At 40.5% G+C, this 14988-nt stretch overlaps 1 protein-coding gene across 3 annotated transcripts in view; it reads right to left on the reverse strand.

The window, feature by feature from the left end:
* Positions 1 to 8171: 8171 nt before the first annotated feature.
* The window catches only part of RIC1 (RIC1 homolog, RAB6A GEF complex partner 1), a 49105-nt gene continuing 42288 nt past the window's right edge, over positions 8172 to 14988 (reverse strand). For all 3 annotated transcript variants that reach the window (XM_065744159.1, XM_065744160.1, XM_065744158.1), the window contains exons 22-26: positions 11903 to 12192; positions 10921 to 11115; positions 10161 to 10338; positions 9040 to 9228; positions 8172 to 8676 (exon numbers count right to left, since the gene is read on the reverse strand). In XM_065744159.1, the coding sequence (XP_065600231.1) occupies positions 8391 to 8676; positions 9040 to 9228; positions 10161 to 10338; positions 10921 to 11115; positions 11903 to 12192 (1138 nt within the window). In that variant the 3' untranslated portion in view covers positions 8172 to 8390. The remainder of the gene's footprint in view (positions 8677 to 9039; positions 9229 to 10160; positions 10339 to 10920; positions 11116 to 11902; positions 12193 to 14988) is intronic.

The raw sequence follows: 14988 nt of genomic DNA on the forward strand, positions 1-14988 counted from the left end.
GTTCTATTCTGTGTGGCTATTGTCATGTACCTGTCCTATACATCCTAGTAAAGTATTCAGCTAAGAGATGCTTGTTTATTTGGTGGGTGGAGGGGATAGCAAAGTCCTAGGTGTTACTTTTGTCACTGGATGAAGTTACTGAAAGCTGATGCCTTTGTAGGTTGCATAATGCAGAAAAGCTGGTATTCTGGAATGCGGTAATTATTTATCTGAGTGGAACCATGACAATCCATGTTATCATTTCCAGTTAATGTGTTTCTCTTAAAAACATATCTTTCCTATCTTTCACCTGTCTTTTTGGTGTAGGAATTTGTGGGGGTAAGTTTGACCTGTCACCTTGTGCTTTTGTGGCTGTTAAGACCTTTCAGTATCAGCATACAAGTGTGTAACTCACTGTCTTGTATGTAAGAGTGCCAAGTCACCACTTCTTTGAGTGGATGTTTTATAGTTAATCCACTTTAATTTCAAGTTATCTTCTAATTTATTAGAACTGGCTAAATTTTGCTATCTCCTTTGGAGAGACTTGTAGTAGTGTGACAGTATTGCACTTTGCTAATACACTTGTTTCTTTAAATGTGGCTTGCTTTCAGTGAGGAAGAATACCGAGAAGGCTCAGTCCTTAAAAGAATGTCTCATATCTCTGAGTCGTTGCTCTTGTTCTTATTTCTACAGGATGGGTGTTGTAAGTGGCTATGATTTTTAGAATAACTTCTGGTTTTTGATAGGCTTTGAATTGTGAAGCCACTGACCTGTTGTTGTATAGGTTTTGTTTCTTTTCCTTTTCACCCAAACTTAATATAAAACGTTCTGTGACATCAACACCATGCTGTGATTTACACAGATTCACCTTTTGTTTGTCTCATGAATATTGACAAATGGAATGTAAAGCAGATTTTATGCATGCATCATAATTTCAAGTAAAAACATGCTCGTACTGGGAAGTTGTACAGGGCATGTGGAAGAAAACCCTTCAATTTGTGTGAGCTGTGATGGAAAGCAGCTCCTGGTTTAGGTATTTTTCCTTGAAATTGGTCTGTAGCTGTGTAGGTAAGCATCAAGAAACAGTTTTATTTCTTTCAAGTTCTATTTGCAAGCGTTGTTCACTGACTATTGGACTATGGACACAAATTTAATTACTGTGATCATACCAAACTGGTCGTCATCCTCTTTAAACCAGTATCATTTGATGCTCAGCACGAATGTGAATCAGTCATCACTCACTTGTATCAGATGATATCTGGTAACGAAAGCACAGTCTGTATACGATGCAGTCATTATTCTAACAATGAACTTGTGCTATTAATGACTTGAGAAAGAAAACCTTAGTTTGTAACTCTGATTGTCTTGAATCTCTACATGCACTGTGTGTTACATTCTAGTTGATGCATGGCAAGTTACCAAAAGCTGCACTGATATTTACTGTCCTCCCAGATTTTGTTTTTGTTTTGCCTCTGGTTTATAGTTTTTTGAAAAGTGCTACATGAAGAAGTAATACCAAGAGCCAACAATGTAAAAATGCCTGTTAGCAAATTCTGGAACTTCCACGAAGCAATAACTTTTCCTAACTCAGGAGTTAACCTTTATTAAATTATATATTTATGAGGAATGTCTAATTTGTTGTAAATTTCTGGCTTTATAAATAAAAGTGAAAATCAGTAAAAGTGAATGTTCAGTGTGCTTGTTAAGGGCATGTGTGAATTGTCTTTGTTGTGCCAGTGCTGTATTTCTGCTGAGTGATGCTGGGAACTGCAGCTGTGTGGATCGTGTGCACAGTCAAGAAACATTAAAAAAAAAAAAATTCTGAGCTGAAAAATGTAGAACATATATCATTCTGGTACGTGTCTACAGGGAGAATAAATAGGCAATTTATCACTTTAAGCAGATGTTTTCAGAGGAGGCCTTTATGCATTATTGTGCTTTGTGTGCTGTGATTATGCAAACTAATGCAGCACTAGAGTATGTCACTATACCTTTGCATTGCAAGTCCAGAAAAAGTATATATTAGGAGGAGGAATGTTAGGATAAGTTCAATAAGCAGGAGAGTTTCAGGTACCAGATACGAAAGAACAGACTGTTGGATTAGGAGGAGTTGTTCTGTATTAACAAAACCTGTCTTTATAAAGTCTGTTCAATTTAGGCTGGATTGTAGGCCTGCTGGAAAACACTAATTGAGTAGACAAGATCTAACAAGTCAATGCAGACCTAATCGTAGCATATGGGACAGAGCTGCTGAAGAGTTTGCATGCATGGTAATGCTGTTCAGTATTGTCTTTCCTTGGGATCTGAGTGTGATTTGATGCTCAATGCTGGCCTGGAAGAAGCTGGCAGAATGACCTGACTTAGAATCTGACAGGCAGCATGGAAAACACTGGGAAATCAATAGCCCTAAATTCTGTCACAAAAATATGGTTAGAGAATAAGAAATTGCACAAGTGCTACTTGTATTTTGAACACAGAATGTTTTCAGTTCATGGTATAAGACTCTGGGGCTGAAAGAAAGAGATGGTGTGTATAGCAGTCAAAACTTTGGAAACAAGCAGCATTTTAAGCAACTGAAGAACTACATGAGAACTAGCACCACCAAGGAGGGGCGTAGAGTCTTAGTAACCAGAGCCTACTTGCTGATGGGCATTGAGGCCATTTGTCACCCTGGTAATCCCTCCAGGGAGATTTTCTGTCTGCCAGGGATGTCAAGAAGAGGCTAATGTACCTGATAGAGCTAGATGGACTACTATGCACTCCTGTTCATTCAAGCTAGGTCTTGGAAGGCTGTGACAAAGAAACTGAAGAATGTTTAATGGGACTTTACATCCCTTGTAAGGAAGGTATTGAAGAGCTCAGAGCATGAATGGTGTCCTCCTGTGTTCTTGCAGCTGGGGGCTGGGACAGGAAAGGAAGGAGAGGAATGTATCAGGTGCACCATTAGCTGCACAGATGGTGTGGTGATCAAGGCCTGGTGTTCTGTGGTCTTGGACGTGCCTTGGACATGTTTGGCATGTGGAGATCAGATGGAATGCAACTCAGCAGGTGGGGCAAGACTTCTGGGAAGCAAGCTGGCTGGGTCAATTTCCAGAGCTTAAGTAGGTTTGGTGGTGCAAGGGGATGTAGTTCTGTGTCACTAAGAAGGGCCAGGGAATGCTGTTGTTTTAGGAAACAGTGGGGAAAACCTCTGAATTGTCCTAAAGAATCTCAAGAAGGCTCCTCAGAGGAGTTAACAAAGCTGATAGCCCGACTGAAGTGACTTGATGCCAGTGAATGCAATGTGGTGAAAAATGGGAGGAATTGGAAGCCATGGCACAATTCGGATACTAGAAGTAGTTGAGAACACAGAGACATGGTGGGATGATTCATATGGCTGGAGCACAAGAATTAAGAGCTAAAAGTTTTTCAGAAGATAGAGGCAGGGAAAGTGGGGCAGGAAGTTGCTCTGTGTTATAGAAGGGCTGGAGTGCAAAGAGCTGCCTCTGAGAAACAGCCACAATCAGGTAGAGCTTGTGAGTGAAAATCAGGGAACAGAAATATAGAGGATATCTGGTACTTGGAGTCTACTACAAGCCTTGGAGATTTCCAGAGTTCTCTGCAGTTTAATGTCACTTCCGAAAGTGTAGATGATAGCATACAAACACAGCACCACAGTGTCAGGAGATCTACGCGTGGCTCTTTTTCCCTGCTGAGTGTTCAAGCATTGGGATGATTTTTGTCGTTAGCAGCTAGAATTAATCTTGTTAAGCACTGGAGCTCTCTGGAAGTCTTAACTCTGAGCTGTAGGATGGAGGCAACAATTATGAGATGGTTAAGAGTATCTTAATATATTCTTAGGGCTTTTCCTTCATAGAGCTGATTCTTACCACTGTACTACCCTTGTTTGTCTTTTATAATCCCATTATAGCTATATACCGCTTCTTTTCCTCAGTTTATAATGAGGAACCATGGGCCTTTTTTGCACAGATGCTGGCTTGCCTGGGCCACTTTAAATGGAACTGTCTGGGGCCACATACGTGTAGGTCACTGCAAGTACTGCCACCTGTTTATTTCCACAGAAACTACAACATACAAAGAGCACACTAACATTGTTTGATAGAGCAAATGCTTTGCTACAAAACAGTTTTCCAACAGTCACCACCATTAGCAGTGCATTTTCTCCAGCAATGAACAAGACCTCATGGGCTCCACTCATCAAAGTCTCCACCAACAGAGGTTGCCCACTGTTACTTGTTGCAACTGCTGCAATGCACCACCCACCCACCTCCCTGTGCCTCACATCCCCTGCTTGGTCTCCACAAATGTTCAGCAAGTGAAGATGGATGTCAGTAGGTGCCATTTTCTCCATATGGAGGAACTCAGTGACACACCTTTGCTCCATCCGTTCTTCTATGTCAGAGTGCCCCTCTGCTGCCATCTGTCACACAGCAACAACACGTAATGGGAGTACTGGTGAGCAGTTTCAATCTCCATCTGCTTCTGACACTGTGGGCCAATGGAATAAAACAGGAGGCATTACTTCTAGAGCAGCCTTTGCAAAATATATGATGATATAGTTTTATTGTATGTAATCAACAAAACATTTTTTATTAAAAATTAAGACAGTTACAAAATAATAAAACTAGTGGGATATGTAACCTTGTTTTCATGAAACTAATGCTTCAGACTGATTCAGTGGCAGGGGTTACAGTTCTGAGCAAGCTCTCAAGGTGTTCCTCAGATTTTTGATGTAATTTTGCTTTTCACATGCTTCACCCTTAAAAACAGTTGTTCACAAATGTGTGTACTGCCATTACAGTATTTTACAAATAGCATAAATTACAAAAAGCAATTACATGAATAAGGTGTGACAGTGAAGCGAGGGATACTGTTCTATGGTAAGAGTTTATAGAAGACAAGTGAAGAGCCATGATGAAATTTTGAGTTAAATATCTGATTGCCATATTTTCCACATGAAAATTTGCAGGTCATGTATTTGTGTTGGCTGTGCACTCCCCATCCTGGTTCCAGCTCACATGGCTCTATTACACACTGATGTTTGGTTGCTGTAAGCAATGGGTGCATGCCTGAGCTTGGCTGCTCAGCAAGGCAGTCACTGCCTTTACAGTGCGGAGCAAGGGGCGCCCACAGGACAGACTAAGCCAGGCTGCATGCATGCATGCATGTGATGGCATGGCTGTGTACTATGGGTAAACAAGGTGAGACTCAACCTGATAAAACGGTGTTGTCTCCCGTTTAGGTTGAAGTAATGGCTCTCATTCACATATGACTAAACCTTTAGTGGTGGGTTAACCTTGTCTGGCTGCCAACTACTCCTAATCCCTCTCTTCAAAGAGGACAGGGAGAGAATATACAATGAAGTAGCTCCTGGATTGGGAAGAGGACTGGGAGACTGTCATCTACGATCACAGGCAAGAAACAAACTTGAACTGGGGAAAGCATTTAATTTATGGCCAATTTAAAATTGAAGTAGGTTGATGAGAATGGTTTATAACTAAAACCACCTTTCTTCCACCCCCACATTCTTCCCAGGCTCAGCTTCACACCCACATGTTCTCAAGTTTTCTACTTTCTTCTCTCCTGGCAGTGCACACAGGGCTGGGAAAGTCTCTGCTGCTCCTTCCTCGTCGTGGTTTTCTCCTTTTTCAGTGTGGGGACCCTCCCACCAGGGTTTTGTTCATGAACTGTTTCAGCAAGGTCCTCTTCTTCACAGGTTAGTCCTCCAGGACAAGGCTGCTCCACAGTGCACCATCTACTCCACTCCACTCCACCTGCCCTGTCCTGGCCTAGAGTTCCTTTTTGGAGCTTGCAGCTGGCACAGGTCCTCCACACCCTGCAGTAAGCAGCAGAATCTATCCACCAGCTCTGGCACAGGCTGAAAGTCAGCACCGCGTAGAACAGAACCTGCTCCACCACAGGCATGTCCTGGGCTGCAAGGAACTTCTCCATGCCTGGAGCACCTCCTGCCCCTCCTTCTGCACTGACTTTTGGGGCTGCAGAACTGCTTCTCTGCCATTTTTTCATCACTCCTTTATCTCTCACCGCTGCTGCACAGTGCTTTTAGCCTTTCTGAGATGTTATCACAGGTGCTATCACCATCAGTGATGGACTCAGCTTTGGCCAGCTGTGGGAGCCAGATAGAATTGGCTGTTTGACAAGAGGGGTGCACCTCGTTTCCATTCACAGAAGCCCCTCCTGCAACCCCCTCTACTATCACTGTCTTGCCAAACACAAGTTAATAATTTCTCTTCAAAACAATAGGTTTACTTCACTTGAGAGATACACTAAGAAAGCAATGTTTAACTTAGAAGCATGATATTACTCTTTAAAACAGTTCTGATATATCGATACAATGCAGCATGGTACTACAACTTTCACCAGGCATTTTCTGTTAGAGTTTACTTTCTCCAGGACAACATGCTGAAATTCTAGTAAGGATCCCTGCCATTAGCTTGTGTGATTTTTTCCATAAGAGTAACTTCAGGTAAAGTTGTATGTATTCATCTTTTAATTACAGTATAACAGCAGTGAAATTGAAATACAAAATTAGCACATGATTTGCATAGAGATAATTACTACTAGAGAAGTACAAACTTCTAGAATTTCACAACTAAAAAGATTTAACTGTTAAACAACAGTAGCACAGTAGTAAGATATCTAATATCAAGAATTGCAGTATATCAATTAATGTTTTTGTTCACTCATACATATCCAAACCTGAACAGCAAAAAGATGATCAGGTTGGGCTTGGCCTACAGCATTGCCACAGAATCACAGAAAAATATTAACTTGAAGCAGTTTTTATTTGTTTTAACATGAAAACTTATAGATTAAATAGGTTTTTCCATTAAAAAAAAAAAAGCTTTCTAAATATCCCCTTAGAACAACAATGGATTCTGATGTCAGAAAACAACAGGCTTGTAGGTCCTAATTTGGAAGGAAGTCTGATGGACATTATCTATAACCAGTAGCTATAATGCAGACTAAACTTAATGCTGGGACTCTTGGACTTCTTTGCTGTAACTTCAGTATTAGTTTTGACTCTTAGGTGAAGATTCAAGCTCCATTCACTAAACCTCCACCTTTCCAGGTAATACTGTTATTGCACTTGTACTGCTTGTATTGGCTTAGTAAAGCCACTGTAAAGCAACCATATAATATTTTACACATTTTAAAGCACTTATCAGCAAAGGAAATAGAGACAATAAAACCACAATTTATTTCAACTTAACTGTGAATGTTGTTAATTTTCAGGCTTTAAATGGATGTGCATTTAGTAACTACACTACAAAAGCAACAGATGCTACAACTACCCTATGATGGCTTGTTTGGTCCATGTCAGTAATCAAGTGATGTTATAAAAAATAAACTAGTTTACTTTGTATAAAATGAGCAATGTTGCATTTTTGTTCAGATTGCACAGTACAAAGAAGCTATTATCTAAATTAATACTGTCACAGGTAGTTATTACATAGGGACAGCAGCTAGAAAAAATAAGTACCTCAAAGCAACAGACTTCTGCAGCCAGCTTTTCATAACATTGTATGAAAGTTAAATAAGTCTTAGTTACAAGAATGCATATTATAAAATGTTTGAAAAAATGTTTAAGTATGAGCTTTTAAACTAATTATTCATAGCTAGAGAATATGATGAATATTTACATTTAAAAAATCCATTTTTCAGAAAAGAATTTACAATAAAATAAATAACCTTCAGCAATCCCTTAAACCCAAGTATAAGATCTGTAAGTGGCAGTAAAACAAAAAAAAGCCACCTTGTGTCTCTGGTAGGTCAGTAAAGTATGCTTCATCCAGAAAGAAGTGCAACTCTGCTTTAGCTTTACTAGGAATCTAGAAACATGCACAATGCATATGGGTACCTTCAAATATGGTACAACCTTGAATATGTACAAGAGTATTCACAAAAACATACAATATATTTTACACTCTTTTCATACAAAATATTGATATCAAACCAGTTTGCATTGATCAGACATTTCTCAGGCAGGCGAGGTGGGAAGGAGAATAACTTTCAGATTTAAACTCCTCTTTACCTTTTAAACTCAATCAAAAAAACACTATAGTAGCTTCTCCAGAATATGTCTGTGATGTAGAGGGCCTTATAAACATCAACTGAACCTGTCTATGTGTGTGTTCACTGTCTCTGACAGCACTATTGAGTATCAAAAGCTCCAGTCTGAAGATTGCTTTAAAAAAAAACCTCAAAAAAAAAAAGGCTGCCGCCTTCTGAAGTTACTAGATAAAACTGTTTCTTAGTTACATTATCCCCAAATTAGACTTGAAAGATTAAAATATAAAAAAGAAGTCCTACTCCAAAACACAGAAGCATGTCTAGAGATGGTCTGCTTCCTTTCACAACTGATGTTTGGGAAGTAGTTCACTTTCCATTTAAGACACAACGCAGTCATAACTGCCCTCTTGAAATGAATCCTCATCCTCAGTCTTAGACTTGTCCTCTTCATGTCTGCTAGCACTGCTGTTGCTGGCATCACTCTGAGGATTAGTGCCATGATTAGACGACATCCTGCTCTCCTCAGCTCTGATGTTTGCTTGTTCTGTAACTTTAGAGGGATTCACTGGCTGGAAAGCTTCAGGCTGTACTTGCTCTTCTGCTATTTCACTTAGCTTCTGGATCTGTGGTTTGATGACATTTAGAAATGGCTTGTACCCAGGGCTAGAAAAATAATGGTATGGAAAATCTTTAGTGAGTTAGTAATACTACTTCTGTCAAACTCCTAATAAGCAGCATTTGTTGGGAGATGCTTAGTATAAAAGATTATCTTCTAGCATCCTTCCTGCACAGAACCTGAGTTGGTTTTTTTTTTGTTGTTGTTTTTTGTTTGTTTTTTTGTTTTTAAACAGGGAAAAGGTTGACCCCAACTCTATCAAGTCAATATCCATACATTTCTTGCATGAGTGTTTTTAATTAATGGCTTACCTAAGACTAAAATGACTCCAAATTATTATGTTAGGCAACTTACTGAGCAACCAAGTATCCAGAAACGGAATGGAAATCAAGATGGAAAATAACACCTACCAATCTGTAGATGCCCATTTGTCAACAGCATATAGGCCAGTCTTGATATTCTGACAGATTTCTCCATCAATGTCAGAGGACTGCATTACACTGAAAACTTGGCTGATCACTGAAGATTCTCTCAGGATAAGACCTATGATAATACACCAATCCAAACATCCTGCTTCCATGAAGATATGTAGCAAGTACCTATAAGGAAAAAAACATCCTACTGAATTATTTTTCAGAGAATCACCAAGGTTGGAAAAGACCTCCAAGATCACTCAGTCCAACTGTCCACCTCTACCAGTATTTCCCCACTAAACCATGCTCCTTAATACAATGTCTAAATGTTTCTTAAACACCTTCAGAGACAGTGCCTCAATCACCTCCCTGGGCAGCCTGTTCCAGCACTGGACCACTCTTTCAGAGAAGAAATTTTTCCTAATAGCCAACTTGAACTTCACCTTGTGAAACTTGAGGCCATTCCTACCACCACTAGTTATGTGGAAGAAGAAGCCAACATCCAGGTTACCACAACCTCCTTTCAAAGAATTGTAGAGAGAGTAGAGGTCTCCCCTGAGCCTCCTCTTCTCCAGACTGAGCAATCAGTTCCCTGTGTGCTCATGACTCTGAACTGCAGTTCCCATGCACTGTGCACAGGCACTCCTTTATAAGATTTGTGCTCCAGACCCCTCATAAGCTTTACAGCCCTTCTCTGGACACACTCCAGGGCCTCAGTGTCTTTTTTTACAGTGAGGAATTCATGTACTTGAGGTTTGTGGTCTCATCAGAGTTGAGTACAGGGAGATGACCACCTCCCTGCTCCTGCTTATATTTCTGATATAAGCCAGAATGCCACTGGTCTTCTTGGTTACCTGGGCACACTACTGGCTCATGTTTAGTTGGGCGTCAATCAGTACTCCTGCATCCATTTCTTCCACACAGTCTTCCAGCCACTCAGCCTCAAGCCTGTAGCACTGCCTGAAGTTGTTGTGGCCAAAGTGCTGTTGAAGCCTTGTTGAATTTTTTACCCCTCCAAAGACAAAATCCTGGTATGTAAGTCTGTAGATTGTGTTTATTTCTTCTAATGTTGGGTACTATTCATTTCTAGTTTCAAATGCAATGAGTATGTAACTTACCTCAGCTGAACTTGTGACTTGTGTGGCCCTTTACTAGCCAGTTCTAGTGAAAGATGTTCAAGCTCTGACTGCGTTAGACTTGGACTGGAGAAGTTTTCATCCACCATGGTCCAGTCACCATCCACCATAGAACTCGTTTCAGTCAGGTCTGTGGCTGAACCAATGCTGCATTCATCACCTACCAAAAACATTCAGAAACAAATAAAACACTTACTTTACTAAGATTCAGAATTTCTGAATTACTTCCTATAGAACTCACTCAACTGATGAGTAATTGTGTACTGCTGTATTAGTTACGAAATTATGACTAGAATTCACCTGTCAGTATTTAAAGATTATTGACTTAATTTCAGTTTAAAACAAAGTGCTTCAAAATGCTTATTAAAGTCCACTGAACTCAAAGGTCTTCATTTTAGATCAGCAGCAGACAGCAGTACAAGATGGTGCAAGGAAAAAACCATCTTTTTCTTCTCATTTAAATTCTGCTTTCTTTGAGAGAGAGCTTTGCAACTTTTACTTTACTTTTCTAACAGTCATAGAAAAAAATAGAAGAAACTATACGAGACTGATTTTCTTAACTTTTCTCTAAATCCTCTTCCTCCTACTCCCCACAGCCTAGTATTACTTCACCAGCCGCGTGATGCAACAATACAGCAATCACATGAAAAATACTAGAATATAGATGCAATACTTCCAGGTGCATTTTTTCCTGTCAGCAAACTTTCAGAAGGAAGCACTTTCAGAAGGAAGTGTGGCTAACCTTTACTTAGCAAAGGAGAAAGGAATGCATCTTGCATGTGTGGTCCATGGGACGAAGCTGTGTCAATCTCTCTCTGAGAGGAGCCGATAGTGCCAAGCCAGCTGCGACTCCGAGGTGTGTTTGAAACCCCTGTGTCCATTTCCATATTTACAAAGGTGTCTGCTGACTGAGATTTTAGGAGCTGTTCCCCCATGGCTGAGAGAAGAAAAAGGAAAAAAAAACTCATGTAATAATTGAAAAGAATTTGTAAAGTTCTCTCCGGGAACCTCATAAAGCTGTAACTTCTCACTATGTCAGTACTCAATTTGTTAAGCTCAACAAAATTAAAGGAATATAGCAATTTCATGTATCTCAAGGTTTTCTGGTCAGCTTTTTATATCAGCACTGGAACAAAGGAACCATCAGGTAATATAGTATTGGCAACAACGGAACTAAATAATGGTGCTGCTACTACCAGGAAGAGGAATACTTGGCAGCTAGTTTCACTTATTCTGTAAGAGGGTAAAGCAGTGTACTGAGACAGTAATACTGCAAAGGAGGTTTACAGCAAGCTTTCAAACTTCTAGTCCTCTACAACATAGAAAATTTTAAAGATGAGGAAAATATATACTTTTTAATGTAAAACAAATTCTCGCCTAAAAACTATATTAAAATGTTGCTTTTTATAATCTTACATAGCAGTCATACATCAACAAGCAGTACCTCAAGTCCAACTTACTATCTGTACAAGTGATATCCATTCCAGTGCACCAAAAAAAGTAAGAAACCTCAGAAGAAACAGCAGTGTAAATCAGACTACAGAAGAGATGAGGTCTATGCTAAACAAAATCCCTTCAGAAAATACAGGCCATGTGAGAAGGCTATGAAGATGATAAACCTCAGCCTGTCTGCCTGGCTGAACTGAAGAAGGAGATATTCAGGCTGATGGAAGCAGGACTGCAGAAGTGAAACCAAATCAAAATCAACCTATATGTTACAGCACCTGTCTTGTATTTTCCATTCTTGAACGGTGAATTAATAATAGATGAAGCTGGCATGACTGGAAATGGCCAGAGGAAATCCTTGTGTAGTTTTTTCAAAGCAAAAACAAAGTCTTCCACACGGGCAGCTCTGGCTCGCTCCTTGCACAGCCAGCCAATGAGTTCAAAGCCCAGCTGTGCAGAAAAACAACCAAGGTCTTTCAGCTTGATTTCTTCTAGCAGGCGCCGAGCATGTCGCCAGAGCATCATGTCAATGTACATATTCTCAGCACAGTCACTGTCTTTACTCCACCTATGGACAAACCAGACCTGAGTCAGATGAAGCACTGAACAGAAGTCATATAGACTGTTGGCCACAGTACTCCATAGTACAAGTGAAGTAGATTTCTGAATACCAAGACATTTTCCACCACTCCTTCCTGCCCTATATTCTTCAAAAGATCCCATTGCCACAATAGGTGAAGTAAAATAACAGAAGGAAATTACAGCAGTAGCAACCATAGAATATCAAACCATGAGCAGAGGAATAAATAAATAAATAAAGACAAAAAGCAGATGACATAAAAAAAAATGACTTCTGAGAAACAATTTTAGAGTAAAGTTGAACATTAGTAATAGAATCACAGAATACCTTGGGTTGGAAGGGAACCTAAAGACTCTGCAGGCAGGGTTGACACCCACCAGCTCAGGCTTAGGCTGTCCAGAGCCCTATCCAACCTGACCTCAAACATCTCCAGGGATAGGGCATCCACAGCTTCTCTGGGCAGCCTGTGCCAGTCAGTGCCTCACTACCCTCTAAGTAAAGTATTTCCTTCTAACATCTACTCTGAATTTCCTATATTTTAGTTTAAAGCCATTCTCCCCTGCCCTATTACTATCTGCCTGTATGAAAAGTTGTTCTCCCTCCTCTTTCTAAGTCCTCTTTATACCTGATGGCCCCAATGAGTCCCAGATCCCTCAGTCTTTCCTCAGAGGAAAGCTGGCTCCAGCTCCCTCCAGAAGATCGTATCTTCTGGACCTACATCAACATCTCCATGCCGTTCTTGTTTTGGGGCCTCAGAGCTGGATGCAATACCCCAGGTGGGGCCTCCCAGGGAAATATCAGTGTGTCACTCAGCAACACACTGACAGATCCAGATATGCAACTACCCTGTGTTACTGTCAACACTTATTTTGATAGAGCCAAGGATAGAGTTGGTTTATCCAGAACGTAATTGCTCACGTCAAACACATAATCCACAAGGACTGATCTCCAAAATATGTCCATCTCCACAGGGCAGGGCAGCTCTCAGTGAGTTCTCCCAGTCTGTATACATGTCTGGGATTGTACCAACCCAAGTGCAACATCTTGCACATAGTTTTGTTGAATCTCACTAGGTTCATTTTTCAAGCTTGTCCAGGTCCTTCTGGATGCATCCCTCCACATTAATTTCTCCACTCAGCTTGCTGAAGGCACACTCAATCCCACTACCTTATATCATTGATAGAGATGTTGAAGAGCACCAGTCCCAAGGTGGATCTCTGGGGGACATCCTTCATGACGGGCCTCCACCTGAACAGAGAGCCTTTAACCACAACCCACTGCTGCAACCATTCAACCAAATCTTTATCCATCAAGAAGCTCACCCTACAAAACCATCTCTCTCCAGTGAAGAGATAAGGATGTGATGTGATGTGAGACTGTGCCAAAAGCCTTGCACAAAGCCGGGTAGATGACCTCAGGTGCTATTCCTTTGTCTATTGATGCCACAGATCCATCATAGAAGGCCATCAGATTGGTCAGGCATGATCTACCCTTTGGTGAAACTGTGCTGGCTGGCTTAGATCACCTGTTCATCTCTCATGTGCCCTAATATGTCTTCTAGGAGGATCCACTCCATTATCTTCCCAGACACAGACACATGGCTCGCTGGCCTGTAGTTCCCTAGGTCTTCCTTTCTTAAAAATGGAGGTGATGTTTCCCTTTTTTCAGTCACCAAAGTCTTTACCTGTCAGTCATGACTTTTCATATGGAATGCAGCTTGGCAACAACATCAGTCATCCCCTTTAGGACCCTGGAATGCAAGTCATCCAACCCCAATAGAGTTGTACATGTTCAGTTTCATGAGGTGGTCTCTGACTTGCTCTGCCCTTAGACTGGGAGATTATCCTCCTCTGACCCCCAGTTAAAGGTTCAGGGATGTGAGAGGTATGAGAAGTGTGACCCTCAGTGAAGACTGAGACTAAACTTGTGGAGGATCTCAGGATTCTCTATGTTTGTTTCTGTGTGGTCAGCCTTCTCATTTATCAAATGGGTTACAGTCTCCTTAGTCTTTCTCTTCTGACCACTGTACCTGTAGAATCCCTTCTTGTTCTTTTTCACCTCCCTTGCCAAGTTCACTGTCAGGAAGGCTGTGGCCTTCCGGATCTCACTTTTACACATCTGGAAAGGTACACCCTTTCAAAACTCCTCAAGTGGTGACATGTATGGAAAATTACTAAATGAAAGGATTTCAGTTGGTACTAAGATTGTTCTGAAAGTCTTATATAGGAAAAAAAAAACAAAGATAATAATGAATCCTATTTCACTATATCCTATAGTTCGCTATTTATTCTGAGTATTTACACTGGTCAAATGAATTCTGTGTACAGCAGCTTGAGGAATCCACCTTTGGGTGGATTCTCTATGGGTCAGCAACACACTGCCAGTTCCAGATGTGCACGGTATCACTGTAAAATGCATTTTATGGCACTGCAGTGCTGTGAGCGGTTCACTTTTTTTTTTTTTTAACTAAGGAAAACAGATTTTTCAAATAAGAGGCACAAGGTCTCACTAGCTATTTAAATTAATAAAAATGCACCCAGTTGATTCAGAGTCTTCTGGTGGTCAGTAATATCCATTTAAGTTTGTTTCCGTATAAGTACATGCATACAGACACATGTATTTATATATGTGTGAATGCATCTTCATCTGAGAATGTAAGTGAGGCACAAGCATTATAAGAGTATAGAAACAACAAACAAAAGGCTGCTGAGAGAGATGATGATACATTTAACTCTACTATACAATAATATAGCTTTAAACTGGGAAGAGAACTAGTACATTACT

Source organism: Cyrtonyx montezumae, unplaced genomic scaffold (genome assembly GCF_038088225.1).
Source record: "Cyrtonyx montezumae isolate F1298 unplaced genomic scaffold, pur_monq_1.0 scaffold_30, whole genome shotgun sequence".
NCBI classification, from domain to species: Eukaryota; Metazoa; Chordata; class Aves; order Galliformes; family Odontophoridae; genus Cyrtonyx; species Cyrtonyx montezumae.